Here is a 17,719-nt window from a genome sequence, read left to right as displayed (position 1 = left end):
AACATCAAGCATCTTAAATGATAGCCTCTTGAAGATCATCAACCAGTTGCATTCCCTTTTCCCATAATGTCGACACCCCTTTTCAACATAAACAAGTTATGGCTGTCACTGTCTAGACATCCCTGAAGATCAGGAAAGTGATTTAACTAGAGCAAGGGGTAGCAACAGACAAGACTGAATTTAACAAAGGATTATAAATACTGAATCTCTATATAATTTTATTTTTCTAACTTTGTTAGGGTATTAGAATCGCTAGAAGAACTGAAAGAGTGGAACTGTAACCCATAACATTTTTTGAAATTTGCTATATAGCTACTCCTCAAATTGCAATTTGAAAGTTATCACCTTTCTGTATATATGTTATATTTCACAATAAGGAAATAACTGAAACTGAGGAACTGCAACCCATAAACATTCTTTGAAATTTGCTATGTATTAAATTGCACTTGGAAAGTTATCACTTCTATGTAAATCTGTTATATTCCACAATAAAAAAAATTATTTTAGAAATAAAAGTAAAATATAAACTTAAAAAGACTATTAATCTCCCCTGGTAACCTGTATTTCAGTTTCTAACTCTATAAATTTGCTTATTCTAGTTGTTTCGTGTTGGTGAGATCATACAATGTTTGTCATTCATGTAGTTCACTCAACATGAAGTCTTCAAGATTCATCCATGCTGTTGCAGGCATCAGAACTACATTCCTTTTTAAGGCTGAATGATATTCCATAGTATGCATATAAGGCATTTTTTGATCCATTCATCTGATGATGTATTCTCGGGTTGCTTCCATCTTTCTGCAACTGTGAATGGTGCTCCTATAACCATTGGTGTGCAAGTATCTGTTTGAGTCCCTGCTTTCAATTATTTTGGGATTGCCAGTTCTTATGGCAATTCTAAACTTGGCTTTCCGAGGAGTTACCAGATTGTTTTCCACAGTGGCTGTACCATTTTGCATTCCTACCAACAATGAATGAGTGTTCCCATGTCTCCAAATCTTCTCCAACACTTTCAATTTTCTCTTTTTTTTTAACAGGAGCCATTCTAGTAGATGTGAAATGGCATTTCATTGTGGTTTTGACTTGTATATTCATAATGGTTAATGACATTGAGTATCTTTTCATGAGCTTTTTGGCTATTTATAGGTCTTCTTTAGAGAATGGTCTATTCAATTCTTTCGCCCATTTTTAGACTGGGTCGTATTTTTGCTGTTTAGTGGCAGGATTTCTGATAGATTCTGGATATTAAACCCTTACTGACTATATATGTTCCAATTTTCTCTGCCATTCTATAGGCTGTCTTCAGAATCCTTTAATGCACAAAAAGTTTTTATTTTTGATGAGGTCCCATTTCTCTTTTTTTTTTTTTTTTTCTTGCTCATGTTTTGGGTGTAAAGTCCAAGAAAACACTGCCTAACACAGGTCCTGATAATACTTCCCTATATTTTGTTCTAGGAGTTTTATCATTCCATCACTATTTCTTTTTTTTTTTTTAATTGTGACTTAAACATGCAATAGTTTATTTTTTATTCCAAATGCTGGCAGTCAAGTACCAGCATGTTACTTACAAATCATTTCAAACTCTACATTTCTGATGGATATCTTGAGATCAGGCATAAATCCTTAAAGTTGCTTCAGAGTCCAGAATCAAACAAACATTACAGATAGGAGGAAGGAGAACATGTGAAGAACAAAATGGCTCATACCACTTGTCTCTTCCTCTTATAATGAGCTTTCCCTGAAGTCTTGCCCAACAAGGTTTGCTTACATCTCATTTGCTATAACCTAGTCACACTGCCATACCAAGCTATAAGGGAGGCTGAAAAGGAAATTTTTTTGTCTGGTCACATTGCTAGCTCACATACAATCAGAATTCTATTACTAAGGAAGAAGAGGAGTTAATGGCAATCTCTATCAAGATTGCTTTTCTGTAGATTCAATCTTATCCTACTGAAAAATGAATTTATTTCTCTCCACAACAAAAACTCATGTCTTAATTCTTTTTAATATTTACTAACAATTCTCAAAGTTATCCCACATATAAAAACATTTTTAAATGTATGTGTTTTTTCTTCCTAAAACACCATGATAAAAACGTTTTCTCCATTAAAAATAATGAATTCAATTGCCTTCGGTCCCTGAAATTAAAAAATTTTAAGACTCTTAAGAGTATGTCAAAAGGACCACGAAACAACTTGAAGTGTCCCCTTAGTTAAATTTGAGATAATTGAGCAATCTGAGCATCAATAAGGATAATAACTATAATGGACTGAAACACAGTAATATGTTTAAAACCATGAATTCTTAGTTACAGTTTAAAAAAAAAATCTCATTGGCTACTTTTGGAGGATACTAGGGAACCAATACATTATTGTGAAAACTGGTAAATTAAGGAGGGCAACCAAATAGTTGGCAATGGAAATTGTTCTTCATACATGTATTTCATCAAATAAGTAAAGAAGGAATAATAGAATATCACCAATTTGCAATGCCTAGTGAATTAATAGACCTAGGCAATGATCAATAATGGCTGCTAACACCACAAAAAAGAGATATTAAAAAATCAGATATTACAGTCATACCATCCTTTATGAAAAAAAATATATATGCCTCACCTCAAAAAAACAAACCTGAACTGAGATCTCATCAAGCCTCTAAGTACAACTACCAACTTACATAAAGTACAAGGGACAGAGAAACATGTTAACACCACATGGAAGTAATCAGCAAAATCCAAACTATAGGAAACTCTACAGGCAAATTTCTTAAACAAATAGTAAGAAAGAAAGAGCGATGAAAAGGAACCTAAAAATTAAAATAAACTTAAGTGATATCAATCAATTGCAATATCCAGACCTTTTTGGATCTTGATTCAAACCAACCATTTAAACTAATTTACAATCTGGGAAATGTAAAAATGGATGTGATATTTAATATTAAGAAAGTGTTACTTTTTTAGGTATGAAAATAATATTAGAATTATGTTTTAAGAAGTCCTTATCTTTTAGAAAGACAGTGAAATATGTACAGAAGAAATGCCAAAGCAGAAAATTTACTAAAAAATAATCTTGGAGGGAAGTAAAAGGGATGAAACAAGACTGACCATATACTGATGACTGTTTAAGTTGGGTCAGGCACATGGAGGTTCATTATATCAGTCTCTCCACTTTTATGTTTACTTACAATTTTACTTAATAAAAAGTTAAAAAAAACAAAAGGGGTTCATTGTGCTTTCAAACACTGTATTTTCTTTCACTTGTTCTTTTCCTAAGTACACTTTTATACACCTTACTCAATATTAGCTATGGAAAGTTAGAAAAATTTAGTAATATAAGAAACAAGAATAAGAATTAGGGTATGAAAGGAATTTAGTCATAGGAAAATAAACTAAAAATAACTGCTTTGGCAATATAAACAATGTATGATTATTCCCTAATAGAATACTAGTTCATCAGGATACCAAAAATTACTCCCCCCTCATATGTACACACACACACACACACACACCCTGAGATGTATACTCACCACTTTCCATCTTTCCTTGACCAGGATTCCGACACTGAGGATATCTGGTTGCTCTCCTCCCCCACTCATTGCAAATTACTGATGTGGTAGAACAGCTACACAAGCACCCAGCTCCCAAGGGTGGTTTCCATTTAAACTAAAACAAAAGAAATAACAGCAGCACATCAGGGCTAACTAATTACAATAAATAACATCCCAGCACCAATAAGAACTACTAATCCTATACATTAATCAGGTTGTTTTGATGGAAAGAAAAGAAACAAACACAAACTCAGTAACAAAAACTGTTTAATGCATGTAAAATAGCACTGATGTTTCAATCACAGATGTCCAGTAAAATGGCCAGACATTACAAAAGACATTATGTTACAACACAGATATTATTTACAATAGTTGAGACAGCTAGACTATAGGGCACGTATGTGTCAATGGCAGTTAACATAGATAGACCATTATCCTAAGTACAAGACACTGCTAAAGACAAAGACACAGTACCTAATTTGAAGTGGCTTACAGTTTAATAGGTTGTAATTTAGAGCTTAAGATCATCAGAACCAATAAAATGCATAGGAAATAAGCATGAGCCATAAAAAAGGACTGATCAAACACAATATAATAACACTGTAAGAAGACAGTAATAGTAAATGAACAGCATACTTATAGAAAATGAAGATACATCAGAAAAATACAGCCTAAAGCACATGACAACTGCTAAAAGAAAGTAAGAAAAGAATAGAGGCTTTAAAAGAATAACATAAATCATAGTAAGAAGAGTTCTTGAATGAGATAGCTGGGTAACAGGAAGACATAAGAAATCTGAGAGAACACAGGAAAGGATCAGAAATGACAGAAAAAGAGTGAAGACGCAACTAGAAGGGACCAACAGCAGACAGTATACAAATAAGGAAGAGAACAGAAAGAAGGTAAAAGAAAAAAGTCACATAGAAATGAAATACATTAGAAAACAAAGTGATAAAAAAAATTTAATGACCCAAAATACATATTATAGAAGTCCCAAAAAAGAAAACCAATACAATAACTTAGAAAAAATACTAACTATAATACAATAAAACTTACCTGAACTATAAAGACAAATCTGCATCTTGAAAGGGTGAGAAAACTGACCCAAAAGGGCAACATCAAAACATGTTCTCATAAAACTGATTAATTTTATTTTATTTTTTTATCTTCATTTTATTGAGATATATTCACATACCACGCAGTCATACAAAACAAATCGTACTTTCGATTGTTTACAGTTCCATTACATAGTGGTACATTCATCACCCAAATCAATCCCTGACACCGTCATTAGCACACACACAAAAATAACAAGAATAATAATTAGAGTGAAAAAGAGCAATTGAAGTAAAAAAGAACACTGGGTACCTTTGTCTGTTTGTTTCCTTCCCCTATTTTTCTACTCATCCATCCATGAACTAGACAAAGTGGAGTGTGGTCCTTATGGCTTTCCCAATCCCATTGTCACCCCGCATAAGCTACATTTTTATACAACTGTCTTCGAGATTCATGGGTTCTGGGTTGTAGTTTGATAGTTTCAGGTATCCACCACCAGCTACCCCAATTCTTTAGAACCTAAAAAGGGTTGTCTAAAGTGTGCATAAGAGTGCCCACCAGAGTGACCTCTCGGCTCCTTTTGGAATCTCTCTGCCACTGAAGCTTATTTCATTTCCTTTCACATCCCCCTTTTGGTCAAGAAGATGTTCTCCGTCCCATGATGCCAGGTCTACATTCCTCCCCGGGAGTCATATTCCATGTTGCCAGGGAGATTCACTCCCCTGGGTGTCTGATCCCACGTAGGGGGGAGGGCAGTGATTTCACCTTTCAAGTTGGCTTAGCTAGAGAGACAGGGCCACATCTGAGCAACAAAGAGGCATTCGGGAGGAGGCTCTTAGGCACAACCATAGGGAGGCCTAGCCTCTCCTTTGCAGCAACCGTCTTCCCAAGGGTAAAACCTGTGGTAGAGGGCTCAACCCATCAAACCACCAGTCCCCTATGTCTGTGGTCATGTTAGCAACCATGGAGGTGGGGTAGGCGAATACCCCTGCATTCTCCACAGGCTCCTCAAGGGGGCACTACAAATTTTTTTTTTCCTTGTTTTTCTTCTTTTTTTTTTTTTGACTTTCCCTTCTTTTTTAAATCAACTGTATGAAAAAAAAAGTTAAAAAGAAAACAAACATACAATAAAAGGACATTTCAAAGAGACCATAACAAGGGAGTAAGAAAAAGACAACTAACCTAAGATAACTGCTTAACTTCCAACATGTTCCTACTTTACCCCAAGAAAGTTACCTAATATAGCAACATTTCTGTGAACTTGCTCCTACTATGTCCATCAGAAATTAACAGACCATAGTCATTCCTGGGCATCCGCAGAACGTTAAATACCTTATCTGTTCTTCTTGGATTATTGTTCCCCCTTCCTTAATTGCTCTCTATTGCTAGTTCCCCTACATTCTACATTATAAACCATTTGTTTTACATTTTTCAAAGTTCACATTAGTGGTAGCATATAATATTTCTCTTTTTGTGCCTGGCTTATTTCGCTCAGCATTATGTCTTCAAGGTTCATCCATGTTGTCATATGTTTCACGAGATCGTTCCTTCTTATTGCCGCGTAGTATTCCATCGTGTGTATATACCACATTTTATTTATCCACTCATCTGTTGAAGGACATTTGGGTTGTTTCCACCTCTTGGCAATTGTGAATAATGCTGCTATGAACATTGGCGTGCAGATATCTGTTCGTGTCACTGCTTTCCGACCTTCCGGGTATATACCGAGAAGTGCAATCGCTGGATCGAATGGTAACTCTATATCTAGTTTTCTAAGGAACTGCCAGACTGACTTCCAGAGTGGCTGAACCATTATACAGTCCCACCAACAATGAATAAGAGTTCCAATTTCTCCACATCCCCTCCAGCATTTGTAGTTTCCTGTTTGTTTAATGGCAGCCATTCTAACCGGTGTTAGATGGTATCTCATTGTGGTCTTAATTTCAATCTCTCTAATAGCTAGTGAAGCTGAACATTTTCTCATGTGTTTCTTGGCCATTTGTATTTCCTCTTCAGAAAACTGTCTTTTCATATCTTTTGCCCATTTTATAATTGGGCCGACTATACTATCGTCATTGAGTTGTAGGATTTCTTTATATATGCAAGATATCAGTCTTTTGTCAGATACATGGTTTCCAAAAATTTTTTCCCATTGAGTTGGCTGCCTCTTTACCTTTTTGAGAAATTCCTTTGAGGTGCAGAAACTTCTAAGCTTGAGGAGTTCCCATTTATCTATTTTCTCTTTTGTTGCTTGTGCTTTGGGTGTAAAGTCTAGGAAGTGGCCGCCTAACACAAGGTCTTGAAGATGTTTTCCTACATTATCTTCTAGGAGTTTTATGGTACTTTCTTTTATATTGAGATCTTTGGTCCATTTTGAGTTAATTTTTGTGTAGCGGGTGAGGTAGGGGTCCTCTTTCATTCTTTTGGATATGGATATCCAACTCTCCCAGCCCCATTTGTTGAAAAGACCATTATGACTCAGTTCAGTGACTTTGGGGGCCTTATCAAAGATCAGTCGGCCATAGATCTGAGGGTCTATCTCTGAATTCTCAATTCAATTCCATTGATCTATATGTCTATCTTTGTGCCAGTACCATGCTGTTTTGGCAACTGTGGCTTTATAATAAGCTTCAAAGTCAGGGACTGTAAGTCCTCCCACTTCGTTTTTCTTTTTTAGAGTGTCTTTAGCAATTCGAGGCATCTTCCCTTTCCAAATAAATTTGATAACTAGCTTTTCCAAGTCTGCAAAGTAGGTTGTTGGAATTTTGATTGGGATTGCATTGAATCTGTAGATGAGTTTGGGTAGAATTGACATCTTAATGACATTTAGTCTTCCTATCCATGAACATGGAATATTTTTCCATCTTTTAAGGTCCCCTTCTATTTCTTTTAGTAGAGTTATGTAGTTTTCTTTGTATAGGTCTTTTACATCTTTGGTTAAGTTTATTCCTAGGTACTTGATTTTTTTAGTTGCAATTGAAAATGGTATCTTTTTCTTGAGTGTCTCTTCAGTTTGTTCATTTCTAGCATATAGAAACATTACTGACTTATGTGCATTAACCTTGTATCCCGCTACTTTCCTAAATTTGTTTATTAGCTCTAGTAGCTGTATCGTCGATTTCTCAGGGTTTTCTAGATATAAGATCATATCATCTGCAAACAGTGACAGTTTTACTTCTTCTTTTCCAATTTGGATGCCTTTTATTTCTTTGTCTTGCCGGATTGCCCTGGCTAGCACTTCCAGCACAATGTTGAATAACAGTGGTGACAGCGGGCATCCTTGTCTTGTTCCTGATCTTAGAGGGAAGGCTTTCAGTCTCTCACCATTGAGTACTATGCTGGCTGTGGGTTTTTCATATATGCTCTTTATCATGTTGAGGAAGTTTCCTTCAATTCCTACCTTTTGAAGTGTTTTTATCAAAAACGGATGATGGATTTTGTCAAATGCTTTTTCAGCATCTATTGAGATGATCAATTGATTTTTCCCTTTCGAGTTTTTAATGTGTTGTAATACATTGATTGTTTTTCTTATGTTGAACCATCCTTGCATGCCTGGAATGAACCCCACTTGGTCATGGTGTATGATTTTTTTAATGTGTCTTTGGATTCGATTTGCAAGTATTTTGTTGAGGATTTTTGCATCTATATTCATTAGGGAGATTGGCCGGTAGTTTTCCTTTTCTGTAGCATCTTTGCCTGGTTTTGGTATTAGATTGATGTTAGCTTCATAAAATGAGTTAGGTAGTGTTCCATTTTTTTCAATGTTTTGAAAGAGTTTGAGTAAGATTGGTGTCAGTTCTTTCTGGAAAGTTTGGTAGAATTCCCCTGTGAAGCCATCTGGCCCTGGGCATTTATTTGTGGGAAGATTTTTGATGACTGATTGGATCTCTTTGCTTGTGATGGGTTGGTTGAGGTCTTCTATTTCTTCTCTGGTCAGTCTAGGTTGTTCATATGTTTCCAGGAAATTGTCCATTTCCTCTACATTATCCAGTTTGTTGCCCTATAGTTGTTCATAGTATCCTCTTATAATTTTTTTAATTTCTTCAGGATCTGCAGTTATGTCACCTTTTTCATTCATTATTTTGTTTATATGGGTCTTCTCTCTTTTTGATTTTGTCAGTCTAGCTAGGGGCTTGTCAATCTTGTTGATCTTCTCAAAGAACCAACTTTTGGTGATATTTATCCTCTCTATTGTTTTTTTGTTCTCTATGTCATTTATTTCTGCTTTAATCCTTGTTATTTCTTTTCTTCTACTTGGTTTAGGATTGGTTTGCTGTTCATTTTCTAGCTTCTTCAGTTGATCCATTAGTTCTTTGATTTTGGCTCTTTCTTCCTTTTTAATATATGCGTTTAGTGCTATAAATTTCCCCCTTACCACTGCTTTTGCTGCATCCCATAGGTTTCGGTATGTTGTGTTCTCATTTTCATTCGTCTCTATATATTTAGCAATTTCTCTTGCTATTTCTTCTTTAACCCACTGATTGTTTAGGAGTGTGTTGTTTAACCTCCAGGTAGTTGTGAATTTTCTAAGTCTCTGATGGTTATTGACTTCTAATTGTATTCCATTGTGGTCAGAGAATGTGCTTTGAATAATTTCAATCTTTTTAAATTTATTGAGGCTTGTTTTATGTCCCAGCATATGATCTATTCTGGAGAAAGTTCCGTGAGCACTAGAAAAGTATGTGTATCCTGGTGATTTGGGATGTAATGTCCTGTATATGTCTGTTAAATCTAACTCATTTATCAGATTGTTTAGGTTTTCAATTTCCTTATTGGTCTTCTGTCTGGTTGATCTATCTATAGGAGAGAGTGATGTGTTGAAGTCTCCCACAATTATTGTGGAAACATCAATTGCTTCCTTTAGTTTTGCCAGTGTTTCTCTCATGTATTTTGTGGCACCTTGGTTGGGTGCATAGACATTTACGATTGTTATTTCTTCTTGCTGAATTGCCCCTTTTATTAGTATGTAGTAGCCTTCTTTGTCTCTCAAAACATCCCTGCATTTGAAGTCTATTTTATCCGAGATTAATATTGCTACACCTGCTTTCTTTTGGCTGTAGCTTGCATGAAATATTTTTTTCCATCCTTTCAGTTTCAGTTTCTTTGTGTCCCTGTGTCTAAGATGAGTCTCTTGTATGCAACATATTGATGGTTCATTTTTTTTGATCCATTCTGCGAATCTATATCTTTTAATTGGGGAGTTTAATCCATTTACATTCAACGTTATAACCGTGAAGGCATTTCTTGAATCAGCCATCTTATCCTTTGGTTTATGTTTGTCATATTTTTCCCCTCTGTCTATTAATATCCTTTATTGTACCCATACCGAATCTCTTTAGTACTGAACCTTTCTCCAAGTCTCTCTGTCCTTTCTTTGTTTCTCTGTCTGTAGGGCTCCCTTTAGTATCTCCAGTAGGGCAGGTCTCTTGTTAGCAAATTCTCTCAGCATTTGTTTGTCTGTGAAAAATTTAAGCTCTCCCTCAAATTTGAAGGAGAGCTTTGCTGGATAAAGTATTGTTGCCTGGAAATTTTTCTCACTCAGAATTTTAAATATAACGTGCCACTGCCTTCTCGCCTCCATGGTGGCTGCTGAGTAGTCACTACTTAGTCTTATGCTGTTTCCTTTGTATGTGGTGAATTGCTTTTCTCTTGCTGCTTTCAGAACTTGCTCCTTCTCTTCTGTGTTTGACAGTGTGATCAGTATATGTCTCGGAGTGGGTTTATTTGGATTTATTCTATTTGGGGTTCGCTGAGCATTTATGATTTGTGTATTTATGTTGTTTAGAAGATTTGGGAAGTTTTCCCCAACAATTTCTTTGAATACTCTTCCTAGACCTTTACCCTTTTCTTCCCCTTCTGGGACACCAATGAGTCTTATATTTGGACGTTTCATATTATCTATCATATCCCTGAGGTCCATTTCGATTTTTTCAATTTTTTTCCCCATTCTTTCTTTTATGCTTTCATTTTCCATTCTGTCATCTTCGAGGTCACTGATTCGTTGTTCAACCTCCTCTAGTCTTGTACTATGAGTGTCCAGAATCTTTTTAATTTGGTCAACAGTTTCTTTAATTTCCATAAGATCATCCATTTTTTTATTTAGTCTTGCAATGTCTTCTTTATGCTCTTCTAGGGTCTTCTTGATTTCCTTTGTCTCCCGTACTATGGTCTCATTGTTCATCTTTAGTTCTTTGAGTAGCTGCTCTAGGTGCTGTGTCTCTTCTGACCTTTTGATTTGGGTGCTTGGGCTTGGGTTATCCATATCGTCTGGTTTTTTCATATGCTTTATAATTTTCTGTTGTTTTTGGCCTCGTGGCATTTGCTGAACTTGATAGGGTTCTTTTAGGATTTGTAGACCAATTGAAGTCCTTATCTCTAATTTATCAGATCTACAGCTTCGTGGAGTACACTTTCTCTAACTAACCATCAGGTGGCGTCCACGAGCCACCTATTCTCCACAAGCCAGTTCTCCCCTGCTTAGCCTTTTTGGTGAGTGGGGGAGTGAGTCTTGTGGGGTCCAATTGGTGTACCAAGCTTGCGTGTGTAGTTGGTGTTGCCTGCCCTGTATATAGGGCGTGTTTCTGGGCAGTCAGGGAGGGGGGGGTGGCTCTAACAATCAAATCTCCCTGGTGATCCTAGAGTTTTAAAGCTGCTGCAATAGTCTAATCCTTCAGTTCAGTCCTGCCACAGTTTGTCTCTGCCACTGACCCACAAGTCCTTGGTATTGGCGTATGGCTCCTGAGACTTGCAAGTGGGCCCCTCTTCCAGGCCGTGCACCCCGGGTCCTCTGTTGAGGGATGACTGTGCTATGTCACAGGTGAGTGCCGTCCCCCCAGGGAAGTTCTGGGCTGCTGGGCTGTGTAGGGTGGCTCCCAGTCTGCTAAAATGATGGAGATTTCGCTGATCTCAGCAGTTCCACGTTTTCATGAGTGTTGTATGAAGTATGCCCAAAGTCAGATTGCTCTGTGGTGTCCAGTCCACGCAGTTCCTGGCTTTCTACCTACTTTTCTGGAGGAGTAACCTTTGGTGGTCAGCTATCAGCCCTCTTCAGGAATTGTCTGAGATGAGAGCATACCTCAGATGAGGTCATGCCACCTCCCAGTTTGGCCCCATCCAACAACTTGAAGGGTGATCACTCATGCCACTAAACTGATTAATTTTAAAGAAAAAAAAAAATCATCAGGCATCCGTGCAGAGAAACAAAGTTATTTATAAGGAAAAGAAAATCAGACTGAAGTCAGACACTGGAGCAACAGCTCATACCAAAAGACAATGTAATTATATACTTCAGAAACCCAAGGAAAAATAAAATTTGAGCCAAGGATGCTCCATCCAGCCAAACTAACCTTAAATGCTAAAGGAAAGAAACTTTTATGAATATATAGAATACTGTTCCCATGATATGCCCCTAAGAATCAACTAAATAACAAGTATAAAACAATCAAGAAATTATTGCAGCTCCATCCCCTCACAGAAGCTTTGAACAATCGGCAAGAACCGGCAGAAACATCTTTCTCAAAGCCCCAGAAAACAGTTAAAGGACTGAAGTAAAAAGGCAAATGATGAATCAAGAAAAAGACTACTTATAAGCTGTAGGATCTCTGGGCACCTGGATTGGACCCTCCCCCACCCCTCACCAGCTCAGGGTAGAGCCAGCCATGCTCTCAGAACAGATTCCTGATCACAGTTCTGGAGGAAACAGAGGAACTTTTGTGCACGTACTGTAAGGATGTATGTCTGGTAGTGGCTTAAGGAATGCACCATCCCAGAATTTGCCCTGTATGTAGATGGCAGCTAAAAGAATGTTGTGGGAGCAGTCAAATGGCTGCCTGGGGCAAGGAACTGCTGGCTATAAGATACAGAGTATAGTGCCAGGACCATGAGAAAACTTCTTCCTAGCAAAACGGGAAACTCAGAACCATGTAAAAGGAGGAATTCCTAGGGCCAAGTGTGCATACTCAAGAAAAGACACATGCACAGAAAGGATTAGAGAGGCCCCTATATGTTTGCCTGAAGCTATTCTCTAAACTGATTTACTGATAAGCCCTGTAGGTAAGTACATGCACAGGTCAATCTGCAAAAGACTAGGAAAGGTGTTTTCTTTTAATCCTCCTTTTTTTTTGTTTTATGTTAGCTCCTGGCAATCAAAAATAGCACTGTCACAATAATAGCTGGATACAAACTTAAGAAACAGACAACTCGGAGGCTAAATTCCAGTGCACACACATTAAAATATGAAAATATCCAGGTTTCAACAAAAGATCTTAAAACATACAAGGAAACAGGGAAGCAATCACCCAGCAAAGGAAAAGTTTAAGTATTAGAAACCATCAGTGAAGAAGACCAAACCTGGGACATACAAAGACTTTCAAAAAACAGCCCTAAAAGAGTGGTTGCTTAATATGAACAGAATTTGTTTAACTAGGTTGAACCTAAATGCTTGGAAATGGACAGAGGTGATGGTAGTACATTATTGTGAGAATAATTAACAGTACTGCATGGTGTGTGAAGAAGGTGTGAAGAAGGTGTTCTGGACACCATTGCTCTTTCTTCAGTGAAGGTATCTTCTTGCTGATGCCTTAGTTTGGGCACTTTTTTGGCCTTAGAACTGTAAATCTGTAGCCTAACAAATCCCCTTTATAAAAGCCAATCCATTTCTGGTATTTTGCATAACAGCTGCCTTAGCAAACTGGAACAAGAGGTTAACTGCAGAATATGAATACCTAGCATGTTAGAATTGCAACGCACCGTTGTTTAAATACAATATTCCTTGTGAGAGAAAAACAAAATATCTTACAGTTGGTGCCAATATATTTGTTAATGAAATGTTCAGTGTTGTCTCACTATAGTCTGAACAGAATTCCTGGTGTTATAAGCCAGTCCTAAAGCTATTTTATAGCTATTGGCCTAAATGCTTAACTTTTTCTTTCAAAATGTTTTATTTTAATACTACTTCTGTCATTTCTTTCAGTTAATATTATGTCAATTATCATAATGAAAAAAAGAAATTTCAAAAAAATGAGGGAAAGATTATGACATTGACAGGTAAACAAACGCTGAGGGAGTTCATCACCACTAATCTGGCCTGTTACAGTTTGCTAATGCTGCTGTTATTTGCCAATGCTGCATAATTCTGTTCTGCAAAATATCAGTAATGGATTGACTTTTATAAAAACGGTTTATTTGGTTACAAATTTACAGTTCTAAGGCCATAAAAGTGTCCAAACTAAGGCATCGAGAAGATACCTTCAATGAAGAATGGCCAATGATGTCCGGAACACCTCTGTCAGTGGGGAAGGCACATGGCTGGTGTCTACTGATCCTTTGCTCCCGGGCTGCGTTTCAAAAATGACGTCCTTCAAAAGTCTCTGGGTTTCTCTTAGCTTAGCATCTCCAAACGTCCTTCATTTGCATCTCTATGCATCAGCAAGCATCTCAGTCTCTCCAAAAGTCTCTCTCAGCTGCTCTTGGGAGGTTTTGTCCTCTCTTAGCTTCTCTGGAGCAAACTCTGGGCCAGTATATCTCAAAGTGCCAGCAACCATCTCCAAGTATCAGCGTCAGTGTCAGCTCTTAGTTTCTCTCGAAAATGTCCCTCTCAGCTGCTCTGAGAGCCTTCTGTTTGTGAGCTTTTTTTTTTTAATATTCATTTTATTGAGATATATTCACATACCACGCAGTCATACAAAACAAATCGTACATTCAATTGTTCACAGTACCATTACATAGTTGTACATTCATCACCTAAATCAATCCCCGACACCCTCATTACCACACACACAAAAATAACCAGAATAATAATTAAAGTGAAAAAGAGCAACTAAAGTAAAAAACAACACTGGGCACCCTTGTCTGTTTGTTTGTTTGTTTGTTTCCTTCCCCCACCTTTCCACTCATCTATCCACAAACTAGACAAAGGGGAGTGTGATCCCCATGGCCCCCCCAATCCCACTGTCCCCCCTCATAAGCCACATTTTTATACAACTGTCTTCAAGATTCATGGGTTCTGGGTTGTAGTTTGATAGTTTCAGGTATCCACCACCAGCTACCCCAATTCATTAGAACCTAAAAAGGGTTGTCAATATCGTGCGTAAGAGTGCCCACCAGAGTGACCTCTCGGCTCGTTTTGGAATCTCTTTGTCACTGAAGCTTATTTCATTTCCTTTCACATCCCCCTTTTGGTCAAGAAGATGTTCTCCATCCCACGATGCCGGGTCTACATTCCTCCCCGGGAGTCATATTCCACGTTGCCAGGGAGATTCACTACCCTGGGTGTCTGATCCCATGTAGGGGGGAGGGCAGTGATTTCACCTTTCAAGTTGGCTTAGCTAGAGAGAGAGGGCCACATATGATGTGAGCTCTTTTATAGGACTCCAGTGATTAAATCAAGACCCACCCTGAATGGGCACGGCCCATATCTCCATGGAAATAATTTAAGCAAATATTTCGCCTGCCGGTGATTGAGTCACATCTCCATGGAAACACTCAATCAAAAGATACATGTGCCCCCACAAGACTGCATTAAAGAATATGGCTTTTGGGGGGACATAATATATCCAAACTGCTGCATGGCCCTACAAGAGATTCAGGTTTAAAGGAAAGGAAGATAGACAATAGATCGAAGCAGCATGAAGAAATAAAGATCTCTGCTAAGGGTAACAATATGGGTAAATATAAATGGCAGAACTACTGTATTTTTGGTTTGTAACTTCACATTTTACTTCCTACACGATCTAAAAGGCAAATGCACAAAAGGTAATAGCAAATCACTGGTTTTGGACTTAATGTATAAACGTGTAATTTGTGACAAGAATTACATAAAGGTGGTGGGATGGAGGGAAATAGGAACATAGTTTGTATATACTATGAAGTTAGGTTGGTATCAAAGCAAATGAGACTGTTATAGATTTAGGATATTAAATTTAAGCCCCATGATAATTACAAAGACAATATTGGAAAATATGCAAGCCCATAGAGGCAGAAATTAAGAGTATAAACTGCCAAGGGTGGGGGCAGAGGGAATGGGGAGTTAATGCATTATGTGTATAAGGCTTCTACCTGGGGAGAAGGGAAAGTTTTGGAATGGAAGTTAATGAAGGTACCACAAGATTGTGAATGTGTTAATCCACTGAATGGTATGCTTGGAAGTAGCTGTGTTGAGAAAGTTTATGTCATTCATATGTTCCCACAATTTTCAAAAAAAAGAAAAAGAAAAAGAGCCACCAAAGAGAAAATGACAATTAAGTGCAATATACTATCTTGGACTGGATCCAATAATAGAGGAAAAAAGACCCAAAGGGCATTTTGGGGACATATGAAAAAATTGTTATGCAGACTGTAAGTCTTTTTACAAAGCAAGACAAAGAGATAAGCCCAAAATTACTAAAATCAGAAATTATAAGGAGACATTATTACCAATTTTACAGGTAATAAAGAGGATTACAAAAGAATACTATGAACAACTGTAAGCCAACAAATTGGATGAACCAGATGAAATGGACAAATTCTAGAAACACTCCAACTATCAAAAATGACTCAAGAAGAAACAGAAAACCTTAATAGACCAAAGAAACTGAAGAGGTGGAATCAGTAATCAAATACTTCCCAATATAGAAAAGTCCAGGACCAGATGACTTTACCGGTGAATTTTACTAAACATTGAAAGAATTAACAACAGTTGTTCTCAAACCCTTCCAAGACATTGAATTGGAGGGAATACTTCCTAACTCATTCTGAGGCCAACATTACCTTGGCATGAAAGCCAGACAAAGACATTACAAGAAAAGAAACTACAGTCCAATATCCCCTATATATATAGATGCAAAAATCCTCAACAAAATCCTTGCAAACAGAAATCGGTACCATGACCAAATGGGATTTATTCCCAGAATGCAATGGTGTTTTGACATATGAAAATCAATGTAATGAACCACATTGACAGAATAAAAAAAAAAAAAATTATCATAGCAACTGATGTAGAAAATCATCTGACAAGATCCAAAAACTTTTCATGATTAAAAAAGAACTCAACAAACTTGGAATAGAAGGAAATTTCAACAATATAGTAAAGACCACATAGGAAAAAACTGAGCTAACATCATATTCAATGGTGAATGACTGAGAGTTTTTCCCCTAAGATCATGAAAAAATCAAGGATCCCATTTTTGCCAGTTGTATTCAACATAATACTGGAAGTTCTAGCCAGAGCAATTAGGTTAGGCAAGAAAAATAAATGGCATCAAAATTGGAAAAGAGGGAATAAATGTTCTCTGTTCTCAGACAACATGATCTCATATATGCATAACAACTTAAAGAACCCACACACCCAAAAAATACTGTTAGTCAACAAACAAATTCAGCAAAGTTGCAGAATACAAAAGCAACATGCAAAAGTCAGGTGTATTTCTATACACTAGCAATGAGCAATCTTAAAATTACAATGAGAAAACAATTTCATTTACAATAGTATCAAAAATAATAAAATACTTAAGAATAAATTTAAGCAAGGAGGCAAAGATTTGTACACTGAACACTACAAAACATTGCTGAAAGAAATTAAATTAGACCTAAATAAATGGAAAGACATCTCATGCTGATGGATTGGAATATTTGATGTAATTAAAATGAGAATATTACCTAAAGCAATATACAGATTCAGTGCAATCCCTATCAAATTTCCAGCATCATTTTTTACAGAAATAGAAAAAAAGACCTAAAATGCCATACGGAATTTCAAGGGGCCCTTACCAGCCAAACCTGGAGGACTCACACTTACTGATTTCAAAATTTATAAAGATACAATAATCAAAACTAGCATGGTACTGGAAAAGGGGTATAACAAGGGAATAGAGCAGAGAACACAGAAATAAACCCTCATATATGGTCAACTGATTTTTGAAAAGGGTGCCAAGACCATCCAATGGGGAAAAGACAGTGTTTCAACAAACAGTGCTGGGAAAACTGGATTTCAACATGTAGAAAAAAGAAATAGTACTCTTACCTTATAGCATATACAAAAATTAATTCAAAATGGATCAAAGACCAAAATTTAAGAGCTAAAAGTATAAAACCTCTTAGACAAAATCATAAAGAAAATCTTTATGACTTTGGACATGGTAAT

The 17,719-nt window shown here is 36.9% G+C and overlaps 1 protein-coding gene across 2 annotated transcripts in view; it reads right to left on the bottom strand.

The window, feature by feature from the left end:
- TTBK2 (tau tubulin kinase 2) overlaps positions 1-17,719 on the bottom strand; it is a 296,380-nt gene that overhangs the window by 240,561 nt on the left and 38,100 nt on the right. Inside the window, exon 2 of one of the 2 annotated variants that reach the window (XM_037834173.1) lies at positions 3,526-3,661. The exons of the other annotated variant lie outside the window; for it this stretch is intronic. Within the exon in view, the coding sequence (XP_037690101.1) occupies positions 3,526-3,594 (69 nt within the window). The 5' untranslated portion in view covers positions 3,595-3,661. The remainder of the gene's footprint in view (positions 1-3,525; positions 3,662-17,719) is intronic. 2 annotated transcript variants of the gene reach the window in all.

The sequence above is a fragment of the Choloepus didactylus genome, chromosome 4, assembly GCF_015220235.1.
Source record: "Choloepus didactylus isolate mChoDid1 chromosome 4, mChoDid1.pri, whole genome shotgun sequence".
NCBI lineage: Eukaryota > Metazoa > Chordata > Mammalia > Pilosa > Megalonychidae > Choloepus > Choloepus didactylus.
The sequence above is the reverse complement of the archived record's forward strand: the minus strand, read 5'-3'. Positions and strand labels throughout refer to the sequence as shown.